The sequence below is a fragment of the Sinocyclocheilus anshuiensis genome, unplaced genomic scaffold (genome assembly GCF_001515605.1).
Source record: "Sinocyclocheilus anshuiensis isolate Anshui unplaced genomic scaffold, SAMN03320099.WGS_v1.1 scaffold2043, whole genome shotgun sequence".
NCBI classification, from domain to species: domain Eukaryota; kingdom Metazoa; phylum Chordata; class Actinopteri; order Cypriniformes; family Cyprinidae; genus Sinocyclocheilus; species Sinocyclocheilus anshuiensis.
Window position 1 is genome coordinate 232,494 of NW_015548419.1, and position 24,917 is coordinate 257,410.

The 24,917-nt window shown below is 36.0% G+C and overlaps 2 protein-coding genes across 2 annotated transcripts in view; one reads left to right on the forward strand and one right to left on the reverse strand.

Moving 5' to 3' along the window:
- The window catches only part of babam2 (BRISC and BRCA1 A complex member 2), an 83,121-nt gene extending 73,469 nt beyond the window's left edge, over positions 1 to 9,652 (reverse strand). The window contains exons 1-3 of the mRNA XM_016444691.1: positions 9,575 to 9,652; positions 7,154 to 7,306; positions 5,780 to 5,856 (exon numbers count right to left, since the gene is read on the reverse strand). Coding sequence (XP_016300177.1) covers positions 5,780 to 5,856; positions 7,154 to 7,306; positions 9,575 to 9,588 — 244 coding nt within the window. The 5' untranslated portion in view covers positions 9,589 to 9,652. The remainder of the gene's footprint in view (positions 1 to 5,779; positions 5,857 to 7,153; positions 7,307 to 9,574) is intronic.
- A 236-nt stretch (positions 9,653 to 9,888) lies between these two features.
- Positions 9,889 to 24,917, forward strand: part of LOC107656748 (ribokinase-like) — a 26,686-nt gene continuing 11,657 nt past the window's right edge. The window contains exons 1-7 of the mRNA XM_016444692.1: positions 9,889 to 9,973; positions 11,038 to 11,096; positions 14,648 to 14,780; positions 15,373 to 15,436; positions 16,260 to 16,322; positions 17,430 to 17,594; positions 22,866 to 22,957. Of these exons, the coding sequence (XP_016300178.1) occupies positions 11,041 to 11,096; positions 14,648 to 14,780; positions 15,373 to 15,436; positions 16,260 to 16,322; positions 17,430 to 17,594; positions 22,866 to 22,957 (573 nt within the window). The 5' untranslated portion in view covers positions 9,889 to 9,973; positions 11,038 to 11,040. The remainder of the gene's footprint in view (positions 9,974 to 11,037; positions 11,097 to 14,647; positions 14,781 to 15,372; positions 15,437 to 16,259; positions 16,323 to 17,429; positions 17,595 to 22,865; positions 22,958 to 24,917) is intronic.

Genomic DNA, 24,917 nt, shown 5'->3' on the forward strand with positions numbered 1-24,917 from the left:
AAAAACAATGGCACAATAAAAAAAGACTTTTCAGGTCTATGTCCAATCCCTCACTTTTTCTAGTTATATAAGGTTAAAATATTTTGCCTGTAATTTTTTTCCCTCATATCGAAATATAATATCGATATTGCCTGGACAGTGTAAAGTATCGTGATATGAATTTTAGCTCATATCGCCCACCCCTAGTGGATGGCCTAATGGCTCTTGTAGTGACACCAACTCTAAAAGGGCATTATCGCACTAATGGACATTAACAAGCCATTGAAAAAGCAAAATTTTCAATCATGGGTACACTGTAAAAAGTAATGAGTTGAACTTACTTGGAAAACCTGTGGAAACTGATTGCCTCAAAATTCTCAAACTTGTTTATATGTATAGGTTACCAGAAAACTTGAGTGTTGCCAACTCAATTTGACAAGTTCAGCCAACTTAAGAGATTTACGTTAAGCTTAGTGCACAGAACTCAAACAAAACAGTTCTCTTAACAAGTCTGCTTTGTTCACATTACTAGACAAATGTGTGGAAACAGATTGCCTTAAATTTCTCAAGTAAGCTGTACTCAAAACTTGAAGTTGTTAATACAAAGACAGAAAACAGATTGTTAGCACAACAACAGGGCATTTATTTGTTTAAAACGATGTTACTTCAAGTCATAACTTTTTAGGCATGCTAGTATAATGTTCTGATATAACTATTGTTAGACAGGTGATACTATTATTATGGGTTTATCTGTATGCTAGAGGTAAAAAGGTACATGCATACTTCAAAAAACATTTGACATTTTTCATTAATCCCTTAGAAGCACACAATCAAGCTAGAATACCTTTCTGTAAACAAAGATAACAAAAACATACCTCACCAGACCCTGTCAAAGTATAGGCTATTCATTTCTTCATCATACTTAAGAACCATTTCCGCATCAGAAAAGATTACCACAACAGTGACAAGGGTTTTTAATAGTGCTGGGCGGTATGACCAAAAATGTATATCACGGTATTTTTTTTTCATACATGACCGGGGGCTGTTCCCTCACCACAGTGCAACAGTGAAAACGGACCCCTTTCAAACAGTGTCGCACTCCGAACGTTGTTTAAGCGACATACACCGGTACTGCGGTATTTTAAAAATTCATATTATAACTAAAATAAACACCGGTATTCGGTATACCGCCCAGCACTAGTTTGTAACACTGTAAAGGACTGAATATACGTTACTCTCATTCAAGATATAGGCCTACACAAAAACTATGCCAAAGTTCTTGCCTGCGTGAATAAATGTGTGATTTAAACAGGTGGCAAATCAAAATTGATTATTAATAATGATGTTTCATAGTAAGCTGCAGAAAACGCACAAGACATCTTTACTTCTGTTTAAGCTTTCAAAAGCTTAAAAGCAAAAAAAACACTTTTTTGTGCTTTTGAAAGCCATTCACTTTTGAACTACTGTATAAGTAAACAACTCAACATCCTAGTTTCAAGCATTGTTTTTATAACTCGCTTAGCTCCCATCAGTGTTCCTTTCAGACAACACTGTAAAGGACTGAATATACGTTACTCTCATTCAAGAAATAGGCCTACACAAAAACTATGCCAAAGTTCTTGCCTGCGTGAATAAATGTGTGATTTAAACAGGTGGCAAATCAAAATTGATTATTAATAATGATGTTTCATAGTAAGCTGCAGAAAACGCACAAGACATCTTTACTTCTGTTTAAGCTTTCAAAAGCTTAAAAGCAAAAAAAACACTTTTTTGTGCTTTTGAAAGCCATTCACTTTTGAACTACTGTATAAGTAAACAACTCAACATCCTAGTTTCAAGCATTGTTTTTATAACTCGCTTAGCTCCCATCAGTGTTCCTTTCAGACATGATTTTAGACCATGCATGTTCAAATAATTTACATTTCTATTTATAAATCCATTCTGTTTCTTTTTTCCATACTACTTCTCCTTTGTCTTTTCCATGGACAAAAAAAAAACAAAAAACAGAGCAAACCAAACACAAGGCAGTACTTTTCCACAGATGGAGCACGAGGGAAAAGCGCCTGGATGATGTTTGATCTGATGGCATCTTGAAAAAACTGTTGCCAAATACCTAAAAAGAGATAGTGGACTTGGCATAAATATTGGGAAAATATGCAGCACTACCCAAATGTACACCCTGAGGGTAGTCAGGGTGGGTGCTACTCAAAAAAAAAACACACAACAGCTGTCGCAAACTCTTGTGAGAAGCAGAAAGCCGGAGGACTCTGTTTAGTGAATGGAGTGCTCTCTTTGCATGCAAACAACAGCCAGCACTCCTGCCAGAACACACAACAGCTGTCGCAAACTCTTGTGAGAAGCAGAAAGCCGGAGGACTCTGTTTAGTGAATAGAGTGCTCTCTTTGCATGCAAACAACAGCCAGCACTCCTGCCAGAGCATTAGTATCACAAGTAAACAATCAGCATTCTTCCTGGAAGAACGGCAACACAATGAACAACCTAGCAATGGGAGCGGGCAACAGTTGAGAATGTTCAAATATTTCTCTTTTTTTTTCCTTTTCTCTGTTTCTCCTGATTCTGGAGTAGCTCTAAGTAAAAAAAAAAGTTAATAGAGAAAACTATTTACATTGATGTTGGGACATACAACATAATTCCACAGCAGACGGATTGCGACATTTATAAAACAGATGCTTAAAAAAATCATACGATACAGAGCTTATGAAAGATTCTCTGATCATTTGCATAGGTCTAGAATCCTTAGGCAAGTCATTGGCAAAACAAAGGCGATGAGTTATGAAAAGGTCTTGAGTCACTTTTCAGCTGTCAGCCACTGGCAGTTGCAAAATTCAACCTAGGAAGCAGTTCCAACTCTCAACTCTGCTATCATTCTTGATTATTTAGAAGCAGAAAACGTTTCATGTGTTTCTAACATAATAGACATTATGAATAATGGATATGTGAATGCATCAGCTTTCCAAGAAAATCAATCAAACCTGTTTCTATCTGAACAATACCAAGAAAAAAAGGACAATTATTTAAATTCATGGGAAAAAAAATTGTCAATAAAATATTTAATGGACTACTTCCTGAGCAGTGGGGCAAGTGTTATTACTTAATGTGAGAATACAGATGTAATTCAAATACTGATTATTATGATTTAGTGTGACACAGTGTTAAGAATATGGGCATCGTTCAGCTACGCCTCCACCATTTTAGTACTAAATTAGATTTTCCATTTCAATTTGCACTTGAGCGCTGACCTTCAGTAAAGGCAAAAATGTAACATTATAACTCTCTGATAATGCACACAACTAAAAGCACTGCCTCGGGCATGTACCAGTGCCCCAAAATGACCAATAACCAAATTTCTTCATCAACCAACCCATAGTTTTTCTTATAATTCTTCTGATCAGCCCCACATTACAACAAAATATTACAAATAAGTCGATGGCCATCAGGCCATGCATCTCCAAAAGGAAGAAAGCCTCACTGAGTAACCTTGATTTCTCACTGTCAGACTGCATGATCAATTCCAGCTCCAAGAAATTTGTTCATATGTGGCCTCCGTGAAAAACTGCTTGAGTGTTTGAGTGTCTCATGACTCAGAGCTATAACAGGAACTCCCAATTAAGATCACTGCTGAGTTATAATTACTATCCAGCCTCATTAAACATCACTGAGCTGTGGTACTTGAAAGCATTTCAGACAAAACCTCTAAAGGCCCTTCTCAGAAGCTTGCTTCCAAATCGAAAGAATTGTGCTCAGTGCACCACCATTACGAAGTCTTGAAGAATCTGTGTACTACAGTTTTATTGGTCTAACATTTGCAAAAAGTTCATAGAATAATGGGCTGCATTGCACAACCCTTTAAAGAATGTAGTTCTATTGGTTTATGGGAAAAGGAGGACCAAAACTTGCCTTCAGGTTTCTGTGTGCATTTCCCGTGAATAAAGGCTAGCTAGCCACAAAACAATTACAGTCTATCACAAAATAAAGCAAATAAACAGAAGGTAAGCACTTCTAGGCCTGAGCTCCCACGTTAAGCTGTGGCGCTCATGTCGGCAAGTCTCTATTATATTCTCACCAAAAATTTGTTTAATTGATCCTTCATAGGGAGCTTGACTGACAAGCGATCTGACCAATCATAACGCAGAATCCACCATTTGCACAGGCAGTCCAACTCCTCCAGGATGGCACATCAATACGTGCCATTGCCAGAAGGTTTCCTGTGTCTCCCAGCACAGTCTCAAGAGAATGGAGGAGATTCCAGGAAACAGGCAGTTATTCTAGGAGAGCTAGACAGGGTCGTAGAAGGTCCTTAACCCATCAGCAGGACCGGTATCTGCTCCTTTGTGCAAGGAGGAATAGGATGAGCACTGGCAGAGCCCTACAAAATGACCTCCAGCAGGCAACTGGTGTGAATGTCTCTGACCAAATAAGCAGAAACAGACTTCTTGAGGGTGGCTTGAGGGCCCGACGTCCTCACTGCCCGGCACCGTGGAGCTCGATTGGCATTTGCCATTGAACACCAGAATTGGCAGGTCCGGAAATACTCCAGGACACCATCCGTCGTCTCATTAGGAGCATGCCCCGACATTGTCAAGCATGCATACAAGCACGTGGGGGCCATACAAACTACTGAGTACCATTTTGAGTTGCTGCAATGAAATTTCAGCAAAATGGACAAGCCTGCTGCAACATTTTTTCACTTTGATTTTCGGGGTGTCTTTGAACTCAGCCCTCTGTCGGTTGATCATTTTCATTTCCATCAAACGATGTGGCATCCTTTCGTTCCTAACACATTACCCAGTCCATATCAGTATAGATAGCCAGCATGATATTTTTCCCCATTGAGATCTGATATGTAATTTTTTTTGAGCAGCGTATTTCGTTTTAATTTTTAGTACTTCAACAAACTAAAAGAATATGATAAATATTACCTTAGCAACTAGCTGAAATAAAATAACTACGCTATTTTAATATTTTATTTTAGTAAATGTTTATTTTATTCCAAGTAATGTTTTTTATGGTTTTAGTTTTAGTTTTAGTTAATGATAATAACCTGGGGTGCATGGATTAATTTCACACACCTTTGTCCTTTTGGGACTTTTGGTCCGCGCTACCTTTAATAATATGAGTTGAAACATTCTTCAAAATATCTTCTTTTGTTTTCCACAAAAGTGTTATGAGTTTGGAATTATATAAGGGTTAGCAAATTAAATTTTTTGGTGAACTATTTAGTATAAAGTGATGTTTGCCTTAGCAAGAATGAGTAATAAGATGTTAAATTACAAAAATTATTCTCATGAACTCACTGGATTACAAATAACTTTGCTTATTAACCACAAAATATCATTGGTGTTTAATGAGTTTGCCACCTCAGCTTTAATAACGTTTTAATCAATCACATTTTAGCACTTTGATGAGAAATTCCAGATCTGAAGTTGATGATAACATGTCAGAAAATACAAACACACAGAGCCTCTCTGAACACAAGCCAAACATAAGCTACCATGAGGTTTTGCCTTCTACAGTATTTTACAAATCAATCCAATCCTTTCTACAGTTTTATGTACATGGTAGTAAACAACAAGACGATTTATACTGTACACTGCCGTTTGAAAATGTAATACATTAATAATGCATCACTACACATGAAATCAGCACTATTTTAGCATGTCTGACAAGAACTTTGTAGCCTGCAGGAACATCCAGCAAACCACTATCATTAAACATCAGGAACTTTCACATAGTTATGAGTGACCTCTGATCTGTTCATACTCATAGAACAACTACTTACATTTGAGAGTCTCTCCAGCATATGGAATATGAAGTTTGAATCTGTCACAGCATGGACCAGGCACTAGTGATGTGCAGCTAAACGAAAAAGGGGAAAAACACTTTCAACGACACTTCAATAGCTGAAAAATAGCAATAAATAAATAAATACATTTATTTAGCAAGGAAGTAACAGTAAAGATATTTATAATGTAACAAAATATTTCTATAACACCGCCCCCCCCCCAAAAAAACTTTCTATTCGTCAAAGAATCCTGAAAAATATCATGGTTTCCAAAAAAAAAGGCAGAAAACAGTCAACGTTAATATTAAGAACTATTATTAATAACTGAGCACCAATAATAATTAATAGTAACACCAAATATTTGTTATATAACACCAAAGATTTATTAAGGATGTCACACCGAAGACTGAAGTAAAGGCTGCTGAAAATTCAGCATACATTTAATAAATATATATTGCTTGATCAGGCTGGGATATCCCACCGCTAACTGGCGAGTAACCAGCAGGGGTGAATTAGTAACAGCCTGAGGTTTTTTTGAGCAGTCTTGATGCAGAGCTTTCCAGTTGTTGGCCACATGTGGAACCACTCTGGTGCATGCAAGTCTCTTGCTCTGCTTTCAGTTTATGCCCTTCCTCAATGATTGATAGTTTTGAATTGGACCAAATATGTTTTAATGCATTAAAGAATTCTGGGGTTAGAGGAAGTGACAAAATGGGGCCTAGGGTGTCATCACTTACAAGACAAAAGCCTGCCGCTTTCTTTTCATAAATATATATATATATATATATATATATATATATATATTAGTTATTTTAAAATGTAATAACATTTCACAAATAGTACTGATTTTGTTGTATTTTTGATCAAATAAATGCAGTCTCAGTGAGCATAAGAAATTTCTTTCAAAAACAATAAACATCTTTATTTATTAGTGTAGCTGCTGAGGTTTTGGCTCATGATGAATATAGTATAAACAAATACAATTAATAATTGAATATGTTTGAATAATTAAGACATCATAAAAAGGATTTGCAATCATCTTGGAAGGCCCTGAGCTGCAAAGCTCAGCAAAGGATGGGGAATTGCAACCATTCACTACATGATACTGTGCTGTAGTTGTTTTTCCCATAAAACTTTGATATTATTTTCATTTAGATATTTAAAGAAGCAGTGACCTATAATAACCTCATTGATCAATTCTGAAAAAGTCCCCTCTGCTTTCTGGAATTCTGATTAAGCATTTGTGATAGGATTTTAATTCAAAAATAGGCTATTTCAGTTCAAGATATTAGTCATATTCGTAACTTGGAGAATTTACAAACGCATTGTTCTCCAAAAGTTATGCTTTTGTTTAGTTTACCGAACACTCACCCACTCTTGAGGTCAGTGATCCGGAGACAGCTGGATGAGTCTAAACCAACCCGTCCATTGCGCACCACAGAGCAGAGTAAAGGCCGCAGCTCAGGAGAAATACGGCTCAATGCCACCTCTGGAGAGAGACTGTTCATCTTCCAAACTCTGCCGCTGTCAATGTGACAAGACACCATGAATATACAGAAATGTAGATGTTCATTCCTAGTACCACAGGTACCACCACAGTCTAATCTTCCCTGCCACTGTTTCATAATAAACCTAAATAATATTACACTTCTCATAACAACATCGATCTCTAAAGTGTTTTGCACCACTGCTTTGAAAAAGCATCTGTCAATTGAACTTAAATCGGAAATATATTACTGTTATAGGGATAATACAAATAACGACAGTAAATGATGTCCAAAATAATATTATTTAATTAATAATGATAATAAAGTAAAAGTATTATTTTTTATCATTATATTTAAATTGTTTGGCTTCATAAAAACGCTAGTGTGAATGTAATGTAAACTGAGACACTTAATTTTGAACTCTCAAAGTGCACCAAATAATCTTAAAGGGGTCCTATTATGCTTTTTCACTTTTTCAACTTTAGTTAGTCTGTAATGTTGCTGTTTGAGCATAAAAAAGATCTGCAAAGTTACAAAGCTCAAAGTCCACTTCAAAAGGAGATATTTTATTTAACAGAAATCACTTTTCAAAAACTACAACGAACGACTCGTTTGGACTACAATGCATATTTTCTGGGATTTGTGATATCACAAATAGCGACGAATGGGACGAGACCTGGTTGAGCTGCACTAGAGAAGGCAACGAGTGTTATCACTATGTCGAAGACACGCTAGCTTTCCCAAGGCAGACGAACTTAAGAGTGGTTACAATCATCTAGTACACCCCCAAAACAAAATCAAGACTTGGTAAAAGAGCATAATAGGGCCCTTTTAAAATGTACAACATTTTCTTCCGGGGTGGCATGCCTTCAATATAGAGTGCAACAGATGGGTTCCGGAAGCAATTGGCATTCATTTTTTCCATAAGGGATTTGATTTTTAATGATAAACCTTTAAAGACAGACTAACTGTGAGCTTTGTGGTTGTAAATCCACAGTATATGCTTCTGTTGAAGCCATTAGCCTGCACAACTTATTTTTTAAGTGACTGCGTTAGCAAATATTCTTGTTGAAAACAACATAGTCCATAATTCTGCCAAAAATAATCTTCCATTAACTGAAACAAACAAATACTGAAAAGAGAGTTCCATCTCAAAAATTCATTTTTTTTTATTTTTTTTTATAAAACAACAAAAAACAAACACTAGCTTTCTATTTTTTCTATTCCATCTACTTGTTTTTCTTTGTGTGTGTGTGTGTGTGCGTATAATATATATATATATTATCATTTGTAAGTCGCTTTGGATAAAAGCGTCTGCTAAATGACTAAATAAATTAAATAAATATATCTCATCCACACTCCAATTATTTTGTAATAAACATGAAATATGCACATAATCAATTTACATTTATCCATCATTCTTATTTTTTTCTTGTTTGTGATGTTGTGATTCACCACCACTGGCTGGTTTGGCTCATGGTTTTTATCTTTTTAAATGAAGACTTGACTTAATGATTACATAATACTTCCAGAACCAAGGCCACTGAAAATGTGCAGGTGTGCATTTTTTTGCACTCTAAAGAATCCAAGGTCCACCATCCATAGTCTCACTTTGTCACCTATTATCATCATAATAACTGCAATGATTGCTGGACTTATGAAACCAGTTTTAATTGGAACAGGAAACTTGGTAGTGCCACTCAACACTGGTGTTAAACTAGCGTAACCTCAACAATGGACAAGTTCCACTAAGTGTCTATAAAAACCTCTCTCTTCATTTTGGACAGTATCTGTATTATATTTCTACCTTTCTTTTACTTTTACAACTTAAAACCTAAATAACGTTAACTTTTTTGGAAAACCTTTAAAGAGTACTCACAGTAATTAAGAGGAGAAATAGGCTATGTTCTTGATTAAACTAATTAATGAGTGGATTTTTACTTTTACAAGAAAAGCATAAAGAAAAAGAAAATCCAGCTCAGCTGTCAAAACAACATGTCTAGAATAAACTCTGATATTTACCAATAACTTCAAGCAACTGCACAAACAAAACCACAACACTACCGCCGCCGAGCTTGACCACGCGCGTGAATGAATCGAATAATTTGTGTTTTGTTTTGTAATTTGAACATTATTTCGTTTGTTACTCAGTTTGTTTTGGAGCTGCAGAGCTATCCTAACAGACCGGCTAACATGCTAATCAGGAACTATGAACGAGTATTAGCCTAACTAATGTTTCTTTTATTACCAACGCAGTCGTTTCTCTCAACTACATTTTTATAAGTAAGAAACGCCTTTTCGGTACCTTTTATATGACATACAGCACAAATCTCGAGCATGAACTCATTCCCTACTTCCGCTGTTGTTTTTGAGACTTGTTTATGGATGTTTAGAAATATGCCTGATCATTTCACCACGGTGTTTTTAAATGACTACGTGAATAATACAGTCGTATAGATAGTAGTATACTATATTAGACAAAACTGAATGTTCTACATGATGTTTATGTTTCGGCACATTTTAAAAGCATAAATCATGTTTTTTTTAAGACAGGAGGAAACAGGGACAGCTCAAATGCTCGTCTCGTCCATAGACTGTATAAAAACAGGTGTCGTCAAATGCGTTTCTGTGCTGTCAGATAGACATAAGAAAAGAGATTGCTGCGTTGACTATTTAAATATCGCTTTACTCAGTGGGCAAATAGGTAAAGTGTACAATATTACAACGTACCGAATAATTCTAAACGCTAATTAATTATACCGTTGAAATTATTGAATATGATATTGCATGAATTCTTGTGATTAATATGATTAATGCATTAGACGGTGCAAAGGATTCGTAGACTTTGATCACAACCACTGTCCAGCTAAACCAGCCTCGATAAACAGGTTTATAAAAATCTACAAACATTTTAACATACTGTCTCTGATTGTAAATAAAACACACGTGACTGCTTTTACAATATTTTACTAGTCTAACTGGATATTATTGTTCCCAGCACTGCACATGATGACTTAAATCATTTGTCAGATTGTCCTCCAGGCTGCCCACTTTTAAAATTATTCTGACTGAATTTGGCATATTGCGTCTTATTTACATGACAATGTAGTACGCTCTCCCTAGAAAACTATTTTGAGACTGCAGGCTGTAATACTAATATACTTATAATAAATTATAAAATAGTTTCTATCACGTGTAACAGTCATGTAACTCGTTTTGTTTGTGCAGAGATGGTCATATCTATCAAAGGGTCATGCCCACACAGCAAAACACTTCAAGCTGTTCAAACCATTAAGACTGATTTGAATCCAAGTATGCAGAAAATGCAGCCTGGACTTTAGTTATTTTGAGAAAATGTAGGCTGTTCCTTAGCCAGCGGCAGGCTTTTGCAGTCCCCTGAGGCCTGCTGGGAGATTTGAGCAGATTAACACTCTACTATTCACATGCGTTGCCTACACGCAAGGGATTGAATTAATGACGGATTTCCACGGTTGTTGTCAATCACATGATCCAGTCCTGAAATAATCATCCACATTAGTGCAGGCATGCTCAATGTAGAGCATAACTACCAATATTTAACCATTTCAATATTTCTGTTCATTTTTTCCCCTCAACATTTGATTAAACATTTCTGTAAATACTGTAAATGAATGAGTTTCAGTTATATAATGTTGTAGTTTTGTATTTATTCGATCTATTCTGTTTATATTTATATTCAATATAATTGTATTTTATTTTTTTTTGTGTGTATGTGTGTGTGTGTGTTAGGTCATGTCTGAAGACGTGAGTGTTGTAGTGGTGGGCTCTTGTATGACTGACTTAGTAAGGTAAGTCATCAAAGGATTTCAGTGTTTCAGTGTCACAAGTGAAACTGGGCTCAAGGCAAATATATCCCACATGTTTAAAATGTGGGGGCAAAAATGCCTTTGTAATGCATTACTCTGTCCTGAAGAACTAAAAGTGATTGCAGCAAAATCTACTGTGACAAAAAAAACAATAGAGAGCCATGCATTCTAGCAAACCATATATATATATATATAATATTTAGACATATTTAACAGCCTTTTTGTTTTCAAATATATCATTTACAGAATTTATTTGAATTAATTGATTCAGTCATTTAGCATAATAAATGACACACAGTTAATACAAAATATGACTTCATAAAGATAGTATTTTTATGGGCCAAAATCTGTTATATGGGTGCATATATCATCTCTTAAAAAAGTATATTTTTCCACTGAAAGATTTTTATATATAAAAAAATAATAATTTTTATTTAGGAAATGTAAGCAGCCAAACCATTGATACACAATGTCTGGGTCAACATTTAATGTCAAGTTTAATGCATAATGTTTTTTTAAAGCATTTTGGATTATGACATTTACATTAGTGGCATTGTATAATGAACAAGTGTCCTCCCTCTATGATCAACATAAAGCTCAATCCTCAGATATCGTCCTATATGATGATTTCATACTCATGTGACAAACTCTCACACTCGAAGTGGAACATATTCCACATGCAGAAGGCAGACTTTAAGATTTTAAAATAACTCTGAAAGGAATTAGTCCTTCCAGCAGGAACCAAATAAGGTCCGACAAAGGCAGATTTGGGGAACTGCCTTCTGTTCTGCCGGCTCTGTCTATTATTAATATTTCCCCAGGGAACTGATTCACTGCTCACTGGTCACATTTGCCGCCGGCAAGTTTTTTTTTGGCATCAAGTGTGTCCCAGTCATCTTGGCCGCAGTATTTACAGCTCAGGTGAATGTTTTGACTGGAATGCGGCCTAAACTTGGAGTTGTTTAAAATGGTAGTAAACCTATACCTTGCATACCCATACAGTATATCACCCTGGAAAATTATTAGTTTGATATTTCAAAATGGCACAGGTAATGGGATATACAGATAAACGAAAGTTTTGGTTTTCTGCTTTATAGACGTGTTTAACCATTCTAAGCTATCCAGAGTGAGCATTTTTCTTTCCACACACACCTAAACTAAATCATACTCATTTCTTTCTTTGTCATATACCCCAGGTTCTCAAAACAAATGACCCATTATGAAAAAATTGCTTCAATTAGGCAATAGTTTTTGATGAGAAGTATATGTTTTGTTTTTCAACAGGCTGTTTTTTTTGGAGGGTGGCTGACACATTTCACCCATCAAAGTGTGCTATGCATGGCTTTGAAGTGTAAAATCCAGTTTTCTATGTGGCTTGTGTTTGTGACAGTCAAACGGAATCAGACACTTTGAAACGAGTCTGGTGTGGAACATCTGTGTGTTTGTGGTGAAGCCAGACAGTGCCACCTGCTGATTACAATTTGAACCGATTAGTTTGCCTTCACTAATTTCACTTGCTAAGGGATGTTAGTCAAGAGTGTATATGTGGCACACACACACTCTGCATATATAATAACAATATACGACAGGCAGCTTATCTTCGGTTCAAACCGAGACATTTTTGTAATAATATATTATTACTGGTAATAGCGTCATTTAGCAATAATGATGTCTATTTTGATTAACCATATGGTACTCAAAGATACTTTAAAGAATACCATTGTACCATATAGTACATAAAAATAGTACTGTGGCACTGTTTAACATTGTTTTGATGGTGTTGTATTCAGAGTTTATTATTTCTGTTTATCCTTGAAGTATGTTTATATGTTTATATTATGGTACACCAAAAAAAAAAAATTGTTGTAGGATATACTTACAATTTTCACTCAGAAATTGTTAGTAAATTTCACAAATACTTACCATGAAACGGCATATGAACGTGCAGTTACTTTAATTAAAGAAGAAATTCTGAAGTAGGAAGACTGAAATACTATTTTCTTGTTTAAAAAAAAAAATCTTTGTTTAAAAAAATCATTTTTATGTGTTCTTTATTATCATATTCATATGACATGGTATTTAAATGATATTATACTGGCAAATTACCATGTGAAATACATGGTACTTTGTCAAAAAACAAAATCAAAAACATAAAATTACCATAGAACTTGTTTGTTTGTTTACAACAAATACTTGCTCCTGTATGATTCCTGTAAGTGTTGCTGAGGCTGTTTTCTGTCTTACTTTTATAAAGTAGTAAACAGCTACTTGCACCACAGCCTATGACACAGAACACCTGTTGTTTTTCCTTTTTGGCGCAAGAAAGTTACAGCATTTGTATCAGAATTTGGTTTGTGGGAAAATGACTGTTGCTTGTTAAACAATAGAGGCACTGGAACTGCATAATTCAGTTCAGATTGTTTTTGTTTGTTTGTTTGTTTTTTGCCTTGCAATCACTTTACGTGAAGTATATAATTGTACTCAAGTAAAGTTGGTCAGGATTTATCTTTATCTACATAATTTGCCACAGTTCATTAAAAACATCATAACCAACTGAAATCTCTTCACTTACCACACACTTTACCGAAATCTCGGCAGGATCTTTGTTCATTTTCATTGGCTTCCTGTAATATACCCACTCTTAACCACACCACGCAAATAACACACATGTGAAAAACAACTTTATCTGCCTATTCTGCCATCACGTATACATGGGGTTCTGGAGACTTGGATTGGGGCCAGACCGTAACTAGATGTCTGGGATTGAGGGTTTTTTTTTCTCTTGTTCAATAGAATGAGTAATAGCTGCTAGTTCTGCTCGGGTGAAAGGCTGATGGACCCCGCAATGAAATGTCACGCACTAAGGCAGCACAGCAATTAGCTTTTTAGGGAGTTCAGAGCACCTGCCTTAGATTTAGAAGGGCTCAGGATGTCATGTCATATTATTTTCACTTACAGCTCACAAACATAGCATGTTTCCAGTAAAAGGCCCTTTCATTTAAACAATATGGACTTTGAAAACTGGCTGAATTGCCCATCTGTCGTTCCTTTGAAAACAAATTGCATAGCGATACAAAGACTGAACACCCACAATGCATTAATTCAACAGTTTTAAAATTAAAAATGCAAAATGAAGGAAACTAAATAGGTTGCTTTAAATACAAACTTTGTGTATTAAAATTTGTAAAGAAAAATCCACTTTGAGTTTCTCTGAATTCCTTTTTTATTTTATGTACTTAAAGTATAGTTCACCCAAAAGCCTGTATAACTTTCTTTATGTCTGTGTAACCCAAAAGAAGATATGGTGAACAATGTTTCAACTGTTTTGGTCCACATAATGAAAGCCATCTTTCAATATAAGGACAGAAAAAAGAATAAAAATAATGAGACATTTCTTTCAAATGATGTTCTTTTGTGTTAAACAGAAATGGTTTAGAACAACATGTGTGAATAAAAGATGACATAATTTTCTTACAAGTACAATTGAATGGGAATTTCTTTTTACAGACTTGTCCCATATGTTTTTCTGTTAGTCAGGCACCTCGGCTTCCCAAGGCTGGAGAGACAATACATGGACACAGGTTCTTTATTGGTTTCGGTGGCAAAGGGGCCAATCAATGCATCCAAGCTGCACGATTGGGGGCCAAGACTGCCATGGTGTGCAAGGTACCCAATATGGTCTGCTTTCCTGAACATTCTAAATAACTGAATATAGCCTGAAGTATACATAGACACAAAAAGTTTATGTTGATATCCAGCAATTCATGTATTTCAGCATTTAACCGCACAAGAGAACCTAACCAAGTAATAAAGCTCTTCATTTTGTCAGTGCAAAGACCCCAATCAATACCGAAGCGTATGCAGTGTATAAAAATAGACTCCTATGCTTTCAGAAACATTCAAAGAGAGATCACACTTCAAAGACAGGAGGCCAGGTAGTGAAGGGTCTCTGCTGCTGGGGCTTAGGACCCCATACTTGGCATTTCTTTACCAGTGTGGGATAAAAGCAGACCCAGATGGGAAAAAAGGAACCCTTTTGCCCTCTACCTCAACACTGAACGTCTCATAGAGAGCAAGAGAAAGAGGGAGAGAGGTGGAGATTAAAGATGTATTTGTAGAGTGTAGGCGTTTGTTTGGGGATGCTATATCTGGAAGGCTTGGCCTGATATAGCAATGCAGAACTTTGGCCGGTCAGCGAGTTGCTAGAAAATATCATCTCAAGTTCAGCTTTTCATCTTTGGTTGCTTTTTCTCTTTAGGTCGGCAGAGACGTTTTTGGGAACGACTACATTCAAAACTTCAAAAATAATGGCATATCGACTGGTAATGGTCAAACAGTGCTTTTACATCATTTCACATCTAAAGCTTTGTTTAGACAAGCAGCAAAATATCTTTTAAAATCAGATGTTTTAGGTGTATGCAACTCAAATATATTTAGTTTTTCATAATTGGAACAGCATTTTTCATTATTTGGGTTGCAATGTGTGTAACGTTGTAAGTACAAAGTGTGCAAAAGTGCGAATTCACAAATATTTGGTGCCTTTATAGATAAGATGCCATCAAAAGCAGAAGCAAAATTTTCAGTTCTACATCCATTAATTCCATGATGACAGCTACTTTCATCATGCTGACATTTACGTCATTATTAGTCTAACAGCCGATGTAGATATGCAAAATGAACATTGACATTAAAAAAAAAGTCCTCCTTTGAAGAATTAGTTATTTTTACATTAAAACAAGACAAAAGTACTGAGTAAGAACTCTCAGATTTGCAGTTGAGTTCTGTTCCTGGAAAAACTTGCAGTGCATTTTGCAACCTGATAATGACATTATTTAAAATATATTGACCCTTATTGTAGGTATCTACATTTTGTTATTTACCTGTAGTTTAACATATTAAATTTGTGCTGAATTTATTAACTGTATTATTTATTTTAACCATTGTATATATCAGTTTTTAGATATTTTAAAATATCTAAAATTGCTTCCTCAATAGTTTGTAAGTCTGCATATGTACTGCTTATATTATTATAATTTATAAACAGTAAAGGATTTTAAATGAACATTCAGACTTATTCAATTTAGTTTTGTATACTGTAAGCAATTTAGGTTATCCTCTTCTTTCTCTCTCTCTCTCCCTTTTTAGCCTATGCAGAACAGACTGAAAATGCTGCAACTGGAGCTGCCTCTATCATCGTAAATGACACAGGTAAAATGAAATTGGTCCGGGTACCGAGCCCTGCTGCATCTCCTGAGTTTTAAAAGCCCCTAAAATAACATAAACACCATTAAGTACTCTTCTGAATGAGACATGGATGAGTGAGAAGCTCTCTACCTGTGTCCAGCTCGCCTACGCAGGGTAATTTTAGACCCATTTTAATGTAGCAGTACTTGGACTTAAAGAAAGGTGACATAACCAGCATGCCTCTGAATGAAGGCCTGCTGCATTGTAAATGTCATGGTTTAGTGATCTAGCTTAAGTGCTGAGCCTTGTGGAAGTCCACTAGCACCACAGTGAGCACTCCAAGAAGAGCTCTGATTGTTGTCATGATCACCATAACAACCTACCAAAATCCTAGTGTCACCTAGCTTCCTGTGTGAATATCACAGCAATATGAATTAGAACAATTATGTCGCAAGCTAACAAGGAAGCTTTAATGAGGAAAAACTTTGATAATATCTCCTGACTCTGCACTGTGGTTTTCCGAACACTTATGTCAGCTCTTTATTTGTGCCTGTCTGCTTGTGATGCAATAGCAAGAGAATTTCTTATATTTCATAAATTTTCGTCTGGGTGAGTAAATTATCTCCTAAATTGTAATTTAAGCCGCATAAAAATGTATGAATGTCATTGCATTTGATAACAAAATATCAAAATGGCACCTGAAAACATGCTGTTCTGAGTAATTTTTGATATTACTAAAAAAAAAAAAAAAAAAAAGTCCCAAGGTCATTTTAGTTTATCACATAAATTATGCACATGTTCTTCTAACATACCACAGCCAAAAAAATGTCCAAATAATACTTTGTCTTAATTTTGACAACAAATTAATTGCTTTATCATTTTAAACCTAACAGACTTGTGAAATGTTTTTCTCTTTCTTTAAAACAATGATATTCTGTTTGATATTTTTTATCAAATACAATGGCATTCATACCGTGTGTCTGAATAGTGTTCAGAGCCACTGCATAGTCCCATGATGTGACCTCTGTTTTTCATGATTGCATTTCTTATAAATCTGGATTCATAGTTAAATCTCATTCTAATTACCAGTAATGTCTCCTTGTGGTCATGGTTAATATATTGTATTGACAGGGGAGAATGCCATAGTGATTGTCGCTGGTGCTAATATGCTCTTGGGGCAAGAGGAACTGCAGCGGGCACTAACTGCCATAGTAAATGCAAAGGTGCTTGTTTGCCAGCTTGAAATCAACCCAGATACATCGCTTCAGGCCTTGAGAATGGCCAGAGAGAACCACGGTCAGTCATGAATCTTCATATCTCAATATACTTGACTGTCTCACCCCACTTCCTGTTTCTCTAACAGCTCTTTCTTCAAGTTGTCAAGTCAAATGTATTTATATATCACTTTTCACAATACACTTTGTTTCAAAGCATCATAAAATCATGATGTTTATATGTTTATAATATCTTCATGCATTATAATCACATTTAGCAGATTAGCAGATAGTTTACATTTTGTGATGAAGCTATCAAGCAGTTGATAATGTATATGCTATATGGTATATATGGCCCTATGTGAGTGTATGTATGCACCTGTAGGGATTAAGTTGGACATACTTATATATCCAGCTTTTTGTAAAGTGTTGGGAGATAATATAATTACATTTTGTGACGAAAGATCAGGCAGTTGAGATTTGCTATATATTATACATCACTTTACATATGCAAAAAAATTGAATATAGTATATATACAGTATATATACAGTATATATATATACAGCTGTGCGATAATACAGTTTACGTTTTAGCGGCAATACAACACAGCCAAGATATGGTATATAGTATACAGTATATTGCTTTATGTGAGTATACTGTCTGTGCGCATGTAAAGTATCAGCATTCAGTTGTTAGTTACATCCTTTCCATTTAATACAATCCACGTCTTACTGTGTTTCATAAAATAACTTGTTGTTCCACCCTGTTGTGGTCATCTCTATTTGCCAGCCTGTTACGTGAGGGCAATTGCATAATCATTTAACAATAGTTTAGTTCCTTTTCCTCGTCTTCCAAAAACACTCACTCCCACATTCTAAAAACTATTTTTATCTCCTTTTACTGAATGACTGGTGAGAGCAAAGCACGACTCTTTCCTCCCATGGAAAATAACGCAACCAGCTGTGTCTCAGATATCATTAGCACCTTGTATGTTCAGGTCCCCGCTGATCAGAGACACCCTGTATCCTTGTCATGGCGATGCACAATGATGCAACAAGCCTATTCCACAGATGGATGACACAGATGGATATCCTCCCTCCCCACACCAACGCACCCCGATATTCACATTCACCACCTCAGAACTTCCCAGATACATGCTGTTTAGCCCGTTAGCGGGCCATATTAAGTGTTAAGAGACAGCCCATTAGCCCAGATTATGCGCCTATCACTTGGGATGAATTCATCAGACAATGACGTGTGCAAATAGCACTTAGCCGGAGCTCAAGGCTTGGATTACGCACATGCCACCCCCACAGGCTCACTGGAGAAGAATCCGAGTACTGTTTTCCTAACCACATTTTCAAATAAATGAATATAAGGACCATTTAGCCTCGATTCTCTCCTCAAGTGTAGTTAATTCCAGTTAACTTCAAAGATTCTATGTAGCTAGCATGTAATTTCATACTTAGATCAGATACTGAAGGAATGTTTGATCACGAGAGCGTGAATTTAGCTCACATTTAACTTGCGCTTCTGTTGTTTTTCATTTAGAGCTTAACAAAGCATCTCTGAACTGTGAACTCTCACGACTCATTCAATCATCTCACGTACTCGTTAGTTTTGCCACTTGTTTTCCTTCATTATTTCCCTGCTCTTCCGTTTTACGTTGTCCACTTTACAAGTGCATATCGATTTCTCTCTCAAGGAAACTAGGGGCTCACTGCCTATTCTTAAAACTCTCTCACTTTCATTAAAGAGACAATTTACCCAAAAAATTATCTCAGCAAAGCTACAACAAGGACACACACACACACACACACACACACACACACACACACAAACGGAATAGCATGCAAGTTGTATAGACTGCAACACACACACACACACACACACACACACACACACACACACACACACACACACACACACACACACACACACACACACACACACACAAACGGAATAGCATGCAAGTTGTATGGACTGCATTGACTGTTTTTTTTTTTTCATTCTACTTCTTTACCTACTTTAGAGCTTTCAGTTTACAGTTTCACCAGCTAGGACATTCTTCAATATATGAATATGAATAAAGAAAACATGAATTTTCTGTTCATACATAAACATTCAGTTGTGAACTTTATAATAATAATAATAATATTGCATTTTATTTAATGGCGCCTTTCAAAACACCCAAGGTCACCTCACAAGCAAGCAAAGATAAAAAATAAAATACAAATCACTACACAAGAAAAAAACACACAACAAACACTCTGCATATACAGATAAAGTGCAGTAAAGACTCAATAAAACATTATAAAAAGCCTGTATAAAAAGATATGTCTTAAGACGTGATTTAAAAGTCAGCAGGCAATCGCTGTTGCGAATATCAGGGGGAAGGGAGTTCCATAGGTGTGGGGCAACACAGCTAAAAGATCTGGCACCCATGGTAGTTAGTCGAATCCGAGGTACTACAAGAGAAATTGAAGATGAGGATCTGAGAATATGTGAAGGGGTGTAAACATGAAGAAGTTGAGTAAGATATTGGGGTGCAAGATTATGAAGTGCCTTGTAAGTAAGTAGCAAGATCTTGAATTCAACTCGATACTTTACTGGAAGCCAGTGCAATTGCTGAAGAACTGGAGAAATGTGCTCAGTAGAGGGTGTTCTAGAAAGAACACGAGCTGCAGAATTCTGAACCAACTGGAGCTTATGTAGCAATTTAGAGGGAACACCAGTGAGAAGGGCATTACAGTAGTCTATACGTGAAGTGACTAGTGCGTGAACAAGAACTGCTGTATTATTGGTTGAGAGAAAGGGACGGAGACGGTTAATATTACGAAAGTGGAAATATGCAGTCTGCGTGATATTATTAATTTGAGTTTCAAAAGATAGTGTGCTATCCATGATAACACCCAAACTTTTAACCTGAGAGGAAGGACAGATTGCATTATTGTCAATGTACAAGGAAAAACAATTAGATTTAGACAAAACAGATCTAGTGCCAACAAGTAGGGCCTCAGTTTTGTTCCAATTTAACTTCAGGAAGTTAGCTGAAAGCCAATCTTTAATTTCAGCTAAACAGCTGGACAAAGATGGTGGAGGAAAAGAACCAGTGGGTTTGGCAGACAGGTAAAGTTGGGTGTCATCCGCATAACAATGAAAATGAATACCATGTTTCCTCAAAATGTAACCAAGAGGGAGTATATAAATAATGAAAAGAAGCAGGCCCAAAACAGAACCGTGGGGAACACCAGTGGTGACTGTAGATGTTCTTGATCTTAAACATTTGAATTGAATACACTGAGTGCGTCCAGAAAGATACGACATAAACCAAGACAGAGGAGTGCCAGTAATCCCAATAGAAGCTAACCTGTCGAGAAGTATCTTATGTGAGACAGTATCAAAGGCAGCACTCAAGTCAAGAAGGACAAGTATGGTTAAAAGCCCAGAGTCAGCTGCCAGCAACAGATCATTGGTTATTCTGACAAGAGCAGTCTCAGTGCTATGGTGGGGACGAAAACCAGATTGAAATTGTTCATACAAATTATTATTAGAGAGATGTTCATGAATTTAAATTGCAATACACTTTTCCACTATCTTAGAAATAAACGGTAAATTTGAAATTGGACAAAAATTATCAAAGTTAAATGGATCAGCCCCTGGTTTCTTAAGTATGGGAGTAATAATAGCAGATTTAAGAGATGGAGGTACAGAACCAGAAACAAGTGAAGCGTGTGCAAAACACAGAATTCATTAATGTGTAGGGCCAAAGATTTGTCATTCAAAAGGTTTGAGTGAATTTCAGATGTTGTTTAGGGGAAGGGAATGTGTTAAAGTGATGAGAACTCACATTGGAACATGATAAACAGTTGATGTATCACAGCTCTGCAGTGATTAAACCTATATGGTATTCTTTCTTTTAAGTCAAATTAGCCAGAGGTATTGCATGTAATAGCCACTGAAGTGCCAATATATCAAGATACACAGTCTCAAAAGAAATTTTAGACACTTGAGCCACATTTAAAAGCATCTCTCTCTCTCTCACACACACACACTGACCACGTACATACTGACCAATTGGTTAAAAGTAATTACAAAAAAAAAAAAAAACATTTGAAAGCCTCTCATTTTGGCAAATATATTTCCTCTTGTATTTCTGCTGTTAACATTTTGATAACACTTTATATTAAGGTGGCCTTGTTACACATGTTACATGTGATACTTACTATTATAATAACAATTAGTTATGTATAATTACATGCAAGTAACCCTAAACCAAAACCTTATCCTAACCCTAACCATATAGTAAGTACATGTAGTTAATTAATATTACTCAGTATCTAAATGTATAAATTCACTCTAACAAGGACACCTTAAAATTAAGTGTAACCAAAATTTTTATTGATAGAAACATGGGAATGTTGATAAATGATTCGTTTTGTGATTCTATAAGATTTTGATTCTGAATGTTTTTTGATTCTGAATGAAATGGAAAAATAAATAAGAAATGTGTTTTTAGCATTTTTATGTGTTATTAGTGTAGTAAGTGTATTGTTTTATATATATATTAAATTAAATAACTGTAATTCATTGAGAACTTCTGCACTAAAAATATAATGTATGTTATGTAGATGTGTAACTGCTCAAAGGTTTACAAAATGTCTTTGTGCATACTTGATTATGACCCTTGTAATTATCAATTCATGAGCAGCAAACATGAACATTCTTGCAGCCAGTATGAATGTCTTTTTCTATATAGTAAAGACCATCTTCAAACCTGGCAGAAATTATTCAGCAGAAATGCTCCTTATGACATACTAAATATTCCCACCTCTTAAACAGCGTTGCTGACTAAGTTCACTAAAAATCCCCTCACAGACAGGAAGTTAGAAGATCGGTTACAGTTACTTCCTGTGGTTGAGTTTTAAAAAACATTTTAGGTTTAGGACTGAGAGAAAGAAAGAGAAAAGGAACTGATAGACAAAGATTGACGTTGTTATGAAACTATGGTGAAGTTGAGAAAGGAGCAAAGTTTGCTTATATCAAATCAAATGAATGCAAGTAGCTCAAAGGTCGAGTTTCATACTGACTGTCTGACGTGAACTGCGGTATGTCAGTATCTGTGAATGAGCTGTGTCTGCATGCACACCACTTATAATAACTCATAACAATAGTTTGACATCATAGAAATTATTTACCTTGGTGTTTACATCTTTACTTGTGGTATTTGCATCTCTCTTTTTCCATGAAAAAAAAAACTCCTCATGTAACCCAATATCTTGGGTTATATGATATCTGTATATTTGATATCGCTATATAATATCTGAATAATATTTTCTGTGTTTCTTACAGTGAAGACCATTTTTAATCCAGCTCCAGCTATTGTGGACCTGTGTTCTGATTTCTTCAAAGCATCTGACGTTTTCTGCTGCAATGAGTCTGAGGTGAAAAACAATATCAGTCACATTGCATCAATAAACAAACAGATTTTTACAATTTGCTGCTATGGTTCTGAGTGGTTGCCAGGGTGTTGCTATGCTAAGGTGTTCAGAGTGATTTTAGTGAGTTGCTAGTGTGTTGCCATTTCAAAATAAAAGAAGTCATTATAAAGTAATAAATGAACATTATTATTATCCAAAAAGCAGTTTGACATTAATTTTGAACCCAAATTGTATTTTAACTGCATTCACCTGTATAACCTATTTTCTAAACAGGTCTTCAGGTTCACTGAAAAAAGCTTACTAGAGCAAAACAAGCTCAGTTATCTTGCCTGGTCATGACCTGCATACTAGAAACAAAATACAACAGCCCAAAAAGTCACCTACCTGCCAAGTTGGCTGTTGTGTCTTACAGTAACTGTTATGTTTGGGGCCGCCCTCTTTCACATCGTGGCAGGGCGAGATGACAGACAAGGGATTGGATTGATGGGAAACAGTAAAGTTAAAACGGCCACGACCAGGCAGGCAGATGCACAGATGGTGTGTCAGTGTGGCCTGGGGCGAAAGCTCCAGCATTACTCAGAGATTGAACCAGAGTGCTCCGTCAGGGCAGCTTTGATGTGGCTGGGAGGTTGGAGGGGGGAAAATGTACAGGTGGGACTTAAAAGTGAGAGCCCTCAGTACAAATCAACCCCTTAGATTCAGCCCTCGTCCCAGCGCACACATTTGCATACCCACTTGGCTCTCACCCGACGACTTCAGTTGCAAGAGTGAACGATGAATCATCAGCAGTTTACAGAAGCAGATAACCACACATTGATGAGCAATGTCTGCACTTTTCTGTTTTGGCAGCCAGCTAGGAAAGATTGATGGCAAAGCTTAGAGTACACAAATACAAAGGGGATAGTTATTGCCCTGATCTTTCAGTACGATCTCCTCTCTTTTGGTGGGCTTGAGTTGGGGCTATCCTTCACACCTGCACCATACACTTCTTCATACCCTCTGTTATTCGTGGAGGACATCATATATGGTTTATGTCCATTCTTTTCCATGTATTCTTAACCACTGATCTTCAGCCAGTTCTGTGTAGTCACATGAAGTGGTACATAATGAAAAATGATAGGCAGTAACTTTTGCGGCAACGAACTTCACTAATCAAAAGCAAAAACTTTCTTCACCTCTGAAAAGAGCATTTTTTGCATTCCCTGTAATTTTTCTCTCCATTCCCAATTTGTATAATGTAATACAATGTAATAATGTAACTACATTATCCATGTTTCATGATACAAACCATTCCTGATGGATAAAATTGAGTCCGGCCTCAGTTTCAAAATAAAATATGTCCAGTTACTTAGATATTACTATTTCATATTAAGGTAACACTTTATTTTAAGGTGTCTGTTACACGTTACATGTACTTACTATTATAATAACAATAAATTATGATTAATTACATGCAAGTAACCCTAAGCCAAACCCTAATCCTAACCCTAACCATATAGTAAGTACATGTAGTTAATTAATATTAATCAGTACTTAAATGTATATTTACACTGTAACAACTAAACCTTAAAATAAAGTGTAACCCATAATAAATTTAACCCATGTTGTTATTTAGTTATCTAGCTATGTCAACAGTTTAACCAACTTTAACATTTTACAATCAGGCTACATTTGTTAATACACTGAACAAAATTATAAACGCAACACTTTTGTTTTTGCCCCCATTTTTCATGAGCTGAACTCAAAGATCTAAGACCTTTTCTATGTACACAAAAGGCCTATTTCTCTCAAATATTGTTCACAAATCTGTCTAAATCTGTGTTAGTGAGCACTTCTCCTTTGCCGAGATAATCCATCCACCTCACAGGTGCGGCATATCAAGATCTAATCATGCTGATTAGACAGCATGATTATTGCACAGGTGTGCCTTAGGCTGGCCACAATAAAAGGCCACTCTAAAATG